Source organism: Hylaeus anthracinus, unplaced genomic scaffold (assembly GCF_026225885.1).
Source record: "Hylaeus anthracinus isolate JK02 unplaced genomic scaffold, UHH_iyHylAnth1.0_haploid 11981, whole genome shotgun sequence".
Classification (NCBI taxonomy): domain Eukaryota; kingdom Metazoa; phylum Arthropoda; class Insecta; order Hymenoptera; family Colletidae; genus Hylaeus; species Hylaeus anthracinus.
The window spans coordinates 7162174-7170113 of record NW_026534329.1 but is presented as its reverse complement, the minus strand read 5'-3'; the positions used below and the strand labels follow the sequence as shown (position 1 = coordinate 7170113).

Here is a 7940-nt window from a genome sequence, read left to right as displayed (position 1 = left end):
GCACCACACAATTAAAACCTCCTATCGGCGGAAAAGATGCAGGTTGTAATTTTGGGTTGACACAAAAAAAACCAAAAGAAATTTTCATTTTCATACATTTTTCTTCTATGTGAACTAAGAAAATTCATACAAAAAAAATGTTAAACAACTTTTTTATCAAGTTAAAGCGATCTTTTTCACCCGAAGAACTCGTTCTTTTTTTTCAAACTTGCAGTAATTTCACATTTCATCATTTTTGCGGGATTTTCTTAGTTCACATAGAAGAAAAACGTATGAAAATGAAAATTTCTTTCGGTTTTTTTGTATCAAACCAAAATTACGACCTGCATCTTTCCCGCCGATAGAAGGTTTTAATCGTGTGGTGCTCTACAAATGTGCGTCACAGTCGACTCAATTTGAATATTTCTTGTTGAAAAAACTTGTACAGACTACTCAAATAAGTCTGAAAATAGGATAAAAAGTTCGATAGAATCGATTATTTTTTTCCATCCTAACAAAATTCACGGAAAACCGCATTTTTCAGACCTCCTAATTCAGGATACCCCCTTAACGTAACAAAATGTAAAGTAAATATTTTTACTTGAAGTACAGTGTACAGTTATAAACGATTGAACGTAAAGGCACAGAATGAATTTTTTTTTTTTCAATTACTTTATTTAAGGTCACATCAACTTCAGGGTTATTAGTGACCACGTTAATATTTATAATTCAATTACAATTTGTTCATTATTCCATATTTAGTTAATAAATCGGAAAATAAATAAATTTAAGAAATTCGTTTCTATTATCGAGAATCATTTGCATATTATTTATAAGTTTGAACTGTACAAGTTTGTGTTGCATTCCCTGACATTCCTCAATCAAATGGTTAACTGTGAGAGGCTTGTCACAAATGGTGCACGATGGTGGCTGCGATTTTGTTATTTTATAACAATGAGTTAAATTCGTGTGGCCAATTCTCAATCTTGTTATTGCTACCTGCAGGCAAAATGAATTTGTACACCTAATAAAAAGTGTAAATAGAGGTGTCGTGTGGCAGCTATCGCGTTAACGAGTAAACGAAAAGTGGCAGGGTGGGGAAAACACCCTTTTATGTAAAGAGCAAAAGGGGAAAAGGGAGAAATAGAGACGGAAAATAAGCCCGAATGCGGGTGCGCAACTGCATGCGCCGCTGCAGCGACGCCGTAGTACCGCAACCCGCCGTCCACCGTCCGTCGACGTCTCGGCGCCACAGTCTCTCTCTCCGCGTGTACGGAGCCGGCTGAAGCATCGTTTAGCTCTTTCCTTTCTTCTTTTTCTCCTAAACGTGTCCACCTACCGCTTCGGCACGCTTCTGTAAAATGGTAAGTCGAAAGCCGTCGTTACGATTATCCGAATCGTCTCAGTGCGCGGCAAACGATCTAGACGGTGCGACGCGAATTTAAAATCCGTTATCGACGTGACGTCGCCTCGATTCAAAAACTCCTCGCTACGGTTTAAACCTTCAAGTATCCCCTATTCTTAGAGTTCGATCGATTTTCTTCGATACTTAGCTCCCTCCACTGTTCGCCGCGTAGCCAATTACGTTAAACGAGCACATAGTTTCCCGACTGGTACCAATTTACTCCGACGGATGTTCGAAATATCGCATGGCTTTCCATTTACAATTCTAAACGAAAGGATCGATCAGAATTATCGACACGTCTCGCATCCTTGCGACATTTTGCATGACGGAGTGTACGCGCGAATGATGCGATGAAAAAAAAAAGAAACCACGACGGAAAGGAAGCAAAACTTGGAGGACTTCACTCGGTTTGGAGTTTCTCCGAGTCGTCGCGAGATCGCAGCACCTTTCGGACTAGTCATTTGCATCGACGCGCGGTCATGGTCGTGATAACATAATCATAGAGATATTATTATATAGATAGAAAGTCTGACTGTAAATGTAAATGTTTCACCGTTAAAAAGAGAAAAGAAACGCGATAGAAAATATATATGTTATTATTGAAAGTGTAAACGATAACTATTTATCTTTAATAAAATTTATATAAAAAATGCACTGTTAGATAGAAACAATTATGGTATCACGCGTTTCTTTCTCTTTCTAACTGTAATTAATTATTAATAGCTGTAACAAATTTATTAAATAGGTATATGCAGTCTCTTTGCTGGATTTTTGCACATGCATATTCCTTTAACGAGAAACAGCGCGGTAATATTTGAAACGTAATGTAGGAGAAGCAATTTTTTTTATCAAACAGAAACATGACAAGTGATACGAGCCGAAAAATTTGAATGTCTACGGAAGTAAAGTTCACGGGAACCTAATCACAGTGCCCTTTTTCATTTTGGTTCAAAAGTAGTTTTAAGAGTGTAAACACCCCTTCGAAATAGTTCTGATTACTTATGTGTTTGCTAATATCTCTGAAACCATAAGAGATATTGAACAATTTTTAAATACAAAATTTAGCGATGTTTAATTTCAATAACACCGTAGTAAGATGTTTAAAAAATATTTATTTTGAATAATATTCTCATCATTGCATAAAAATTGTGTTCGTAATTTTGTGGACGTTTTCATACTACATAATTTTCGTCTAACCAATTTTGTTCTACCTGTGATTAAGTACCCATGAACTTTATTTCTTGCAGCAATTCAAATCTTTCGGCGTGTATAAATTGCCGAACTTTCCTTATAAGTAATTTGTTCTAGCACGCGAGTAATTTTCAAACTATAACGAAAACTGATAGGAAAACATTAATTTTTCTCAATGAAAAAGGAGAGAAGCTTTCAAAGAAATTAGAGTCATTAATTAATATTCAGTCTACTACCAAGTGAAATATTGAATGTTTAAATGCAAAAATATTTCACTTGGTAGTAGATTGAATAGCACATAGAACGATATTTGCGAAATGCTAAAACAAATTTATCTTTTTTGTTTCATTTTATTACAAACGTAAGAAAATCATGAAAGATAATTTTATAGCAGCTAAGTTACAGAATTATTCATATTCAGTCAGTCCCATAAATATTCATACTTTCTATTATCTGTTGAAGAAATTTGTCTAAATGAGATGATGGCTTTAATGTTTTCAAATTTGTAAAAGTTATTTATACACAAATTTACAGAAGATACAAATACTTATGTGACTGACTGTATTATTAAAATTCTTCAAATTTTTGCAAATATTTAGATTCTCAAAGACAAATGTCCACTACACACTTCTTCCATTTGGAACAGATTTTCATCGTTTTTTTTCTCTTTACAATTTCTGATTTGGCAAATTTTAGCAATTATGTAGATGATTGACGAGCTCACCGATTTCAGTGACCTTGAAATATGTTGTCAAGGTCACTATTCTGAGCAACTTTTCCCTAGTTCCATATTCTTATTTTTTGTTGCAGGAAAAAAAATGTCAAAAGTCAGGCGAATGACGCCAATAAAATTATTTTTGCGAATATCCGGAAAGCAATGACCGAGTTGCGGTAACACGTATAGGGAAAAGTTGTTCAGAATAGTGACCTTGACACCATATTTCAAGGTCATCAAAATCGACGAGGTCGTCAATCATCTGCACAATTACCCAAATTTTTCACGCACATCAAACTGAACTTGTATTCAGTATGACAGCATTGTACATAAGAAATTGTACACAACATAAGTGCCATAACATAAGCAGATAAGTGCTAGGCTGCGTGATAACATATTTAGTTATCCTTTCTAACAAATTCAAAGAGTCCTATATCCCTTTCAATCGGCACGATCCTCCGCGAAAAATCTTTTCGAATACTCGTCGCGTTCAAGTAAATCAGCTCAAAGAAAATTAGTCCAGAAAAAAAAAGAAAAAAAAATATATACATGTCAAATTGAGTAACCTCCTCCTTTTTCGAAGTCGGTTAAAAACATGACGTGCGCTAACTTTCCGTCATGTACCGTAATCCCGATATCGACGATACGATCATTTCTCACGATCCAAACCGATCGAGACTATCATCGATAGCGATCGTTCCCAACGTGGTCGCCATCATCGTCTACATCGTCCATCACCATCTTCGTCATCTTCAACGCTTCTACTTGGTCCACGTCGTGATCGCTTCGCAAAAAAAAAAAAAAAAAAAAATCACAGCCCTGAGCCGGTATATAAAACCTCGCAAATCTCCCCAGGTACTCGCGGACACGAATCTGCCGAATCTTCGTCACGAGCAGCAGCAACAGCAGCAGCAACATAGGTATCGTTACGAGGGCGGTCGACAATTCTCCCAGGAACGCGACACTCGGCAATGCAGAACCGCTCGAAACGGAAATCCCGAGGAGATATCCGTGTTAAATTTAGTGGACGGGGAGAGCTTGAGCTACAGCTTGGCTCTAATACGCGGACGCGCGCCGGCACCGTGCAGCTTCATCACCGTCCGCAACCAGAAGAACCAAACCTCCGAATGGCCGATCGTGGCTGGCGAGTTTCGCGCCGTGGTCGAGCTGTCCCGTGGTCCAAACAAATTGGAACTGGAGGCGGCTGGTCAAAGGAAAAAGCTGCTCCTCGTTCACGAGCCCAGAACCACTCGACTGCGGGTAACCCCGGTCTACGTGATCTGCGCAGGACACGACGGGTACTTCCAAGGTCCCCGAGGTGAGGATCGTTCGCCTGAAAGCGCGGCGACCAGGATAGGACTCGGTGCTCGTCTCCTCCAGGCCCTCACCGCTGAAAAATTGAGGGAAGCTGGGTATGGAAGGAAGACGTTTCAATTGGAACGGGACTTGGACGGCGCGGAATGCTTGGTAATGCACAGCATGCTCGACGTCGACAGAGCTCGAGCGATGAATCAACGGGAACTCTGGGAATTGATCGCCAGGGAGCTGATGACCGGTCCTTTAGCGTCGAAGGACCGCAAGTACCTCGCGTTTCTTTCCTGCACGAGGTACCGCGGGGCGCCGAATCCTCGCACTCACGAGAATACTTTGGCGAGGACGCAAGGACACGCGGCACTCGGGGGCGGAGGACTGGCGTTGTTTGGCTCGGCTTGTCTCCACACATGGCCCACTTGCATGGCTCAAGTGCTGCCTAGATTCCTCGACGCGACCGCCGTCGACACGGAACAGCTGATGGACGACAGCAATTACCGTGGCACGCACGGTGGTTGCCTGGCTACCACTCTGGGCTCGGTTCTCCACGAACTGGGTCACACATTCGATCTAGGCCACACTCGCGAGGGGATAATGGGTCGCGGATTCGACTACGTCGACCGAGTGTTCGTGGGAGCCTCTGGGATCGACTTTAATCGCAACCCCGTTTTGAGAAGAGATCCGCAGCACACGACGGTCGCGTTGAGCAGACCGCTCAGCGTGACGGTCACGGTGCAACAACCGTTCCCCATGTTGAACAGCCCTCGAAGGAGTCGCCTACATTCCGAAACGTCGCGACCCTCGCCTTCCCAAAGCCCTCCTCGATTACTCGGAAGAGTATCGGCCCCTGCCAGTCCGGAACTTAACAGGTCTTTCACTAAAAGTCTTCTGCAATCCGCAGCCGAACAAACTGCCTCCAATTCACAGACGGACCGAACGTTTTGGACGCCTTCTTGCGCGGCGTTCCTCGCTTATCATCGGTGGTTCAACAGCGAGATGGACAACATTCCCACTAGACATTACCATGACATCGAATACGATGGGAAAAGGTACAATGTTTTACCTTCGCACTTGTTGCACGATTTACAGAGAAGATCGATAGTCTTTTTCGATTGGGTACAGTACCCTCCTATAACACGTTAGGCTTAGACCGATCGCACACGGGCGCAACTGATCAGTTTCAAACCACTCTGAAGCTAGTTGCATACGACCGTGGATATAGGTAAAACAAAGATAGTGGAGTAGGTAAAACAAAGAGCGCAAACGGTTTGCAACACTAATTTCAAATCGGTGTGCGATCGGCCTTACAGCGTTATTCTTCGGTATAACAGTGTATAGAAGTCGATCAGTTTAAGGAGATTCTTTGTAGCATGAATTTTTCTATTCCACTTCTATAATTGAAATTAATGGGAGTAGCCTTAATTTTTTCATGCACGTATATCACCAGTAATCAAATTCCCCGCACCGGTGGAGAACCTACTGAGCTTTGCTGGATGATTGCCGAAGGTCCACCAAACTAGAGGGGACTGAGGAGACAGAGGATTACGGATCCTCCTTTTTTTTCGAGCATAGTTTCGAGTCACACTGCATAGCCGTATTCTGATGCCTGAATAGTAACCTGGCTCTGTCATTCATGCGAGGGTCTGGTGTCCTAGAATTAACGTTACGCCAATGGTTTTGCTATTATATGATTGGAAATTCATCTGCCGTAATATCAAAAAGTTCAATTATTCGCTTATCGAAGTCGTATTGTCGGCAAGGTATGCACCATAATGTTCTCTTCGAGTTCCGTAACGTTTAGCATAAGCGGAGCAGATGGTTCTGCTATATAACTATTGCTCTCTCGCTGTATCTTGTTCATAGCCTTCGTCACACGGTAGCTTTTGCCTCGGCCAATAAAATGCGTGCAGGTAGAGGTGTCGCTGTACAGCAAAGCACAGTACTTAGTATAATCTCCAGTGTCTCACGCGCACACTAATGAAGACTTGGGAACTTCCAGTGATCATTATTATTTATAGAAATCTATAATACAAAAGGCCAATACGATTGGATTCCATATTGAGTTTAAGGTTTAAAAACAAATGTTCAAATTTATATTTGATTATTTCCGAAAGGAACAAAGTGATAGGTCGAAAGTATTTAATTAAACGATCTGAATGTCTTTCTTTTGTCGTATACTTTTTCCTTTTCTTTTCACTTTTTTCTTATAAACATCTTTTCCGTTGCAGGAACGTCGTCAGGTCACGTTTCGGAGTACGAGTGATAGAACTCAGGGAAACATCGGGTGGAATGGTAGTAGGCTCCCGACAATTTCCAGGATCTCGACCACCTTTGGAAGCGATAGTTCCACCAGCACCACCTCACTGTCTCACCGCATTGACACTCGTCTCCGAAGATTCAGCGGGCAACGTGCTCAAATACCCTCTTCCGACGGCATTCTGAAGTTCCGTGCTCATCGTATCTTGACACGGCTTTGAAACTTCGCACGGATACGCAACCAGTGCCAATAGATAGAAATCGATAATCAAGTCCACCAATTTCTCGTCTCCGCGATTTTTGTGCACATCGTCCGTGCGCGATTGGTATTGCTTCAGCCTGAACGAAGCCAAACTCGAGATCCGATATGTACTAGTCGTGGAAATTATTTCTGTGACTTTCAAAATACTTGATCAATTTACATTTGTTTCGACAAAAAAAACCGTACATCTTTTAACTTTTTAAGTGTTCGCCCAATACTTTCGATAACCTTGTTTAGTCATATTTCAGACGATTGCCGAATTCTCTGACGAAAACAAGACGGCCTCTGTTCGATGCAACGAATTCCTCTATACACTTTAACACCTTCTCGAATGCCTGGAAGTATACATCTGCTGAATGGAGGTTGAATGACACGAATACGTGATAATCGCTAGGAGTTAGGTCGAGAGAATAAGCTCCAAGAGAATTTTAAGCTATTCTATGTGCTCCTATCATACCATAGGTGCGGATGAATTTATCTTGTATTCTTTTTTTGGGGAATTTGGAAACTTCTACTTTCGAACGCTAGTCCATATTTCGTTCTATTCTTGTTCGATGTGGCGTAATGAAGTAACGAGGCGAGAGACATGTTACTTCTTTGACGGATATATCAGCTACTCCATTACCTTTGATTCCTCAACAAGATGAACCCAAGTGAAAACTATGCCAATAGGCGTCATTGTTGGCACGATCCGCGTATATTTTTAGCATATTTTATGAAACGATTTCATGTTTGTTTTCATCGTTCACGTTTCCTATAGCATTGATTGCGTCCATGTCCTTTAACAAACTCACTGGAATACACACACAGAAATAACTCAC

General features: G+C 41.3%; 1 protein-coding gene across 2 annotated transcripts; it reads left to right on the top strand.

Annotated features, from left to right (window-relative positions):
• Positions 1–678: 678 nt before the first annotated feature.
• LOC128885440 (uncharacterized) lies at positions 679–7043 on the top strand. 2 transcript variants are annotated; one of them, XM_054139492.1, is made up of 3 exons: positions 679–1343; positions 4146–5650; positions 6830–7043. In XM_054139492.1, exons 1-3 carry the CDS (start codon positions 1341–1343, stop codon positions 7041–7043), a joined length of 1722 nt encoding a protein of 573 aa, XP_053995467.1. In that variant the 5' UTR covers positions 679–1340. The 2 variants fall into 2 exon arrangements, with proteins under 2 accessions (XP_053995467.1, XP_053995466.1); XM_054139491.1 differs by lacking the exon at positions 679–1343 and having other exon boundaries at positions 3663–5650.
• Positions 7044–7940: the final 897 nt, after the last annotated feature.

Coding starts and splice junctions, on each gene's coding strand:
- LOC128885440 (XM_054139491.1), top strand. CDS start 3,909: ATGTACCGTAATCCCGATATCGACGATACGATCATTTCTCACGATCCA. Junction 5,651..6,829: donor ATCGAATACGATGGGAAAAG/GTACAATGTTTT, acceptor TTTCCGTTGCAG/GAACGTCGTCAGGTCACGTT.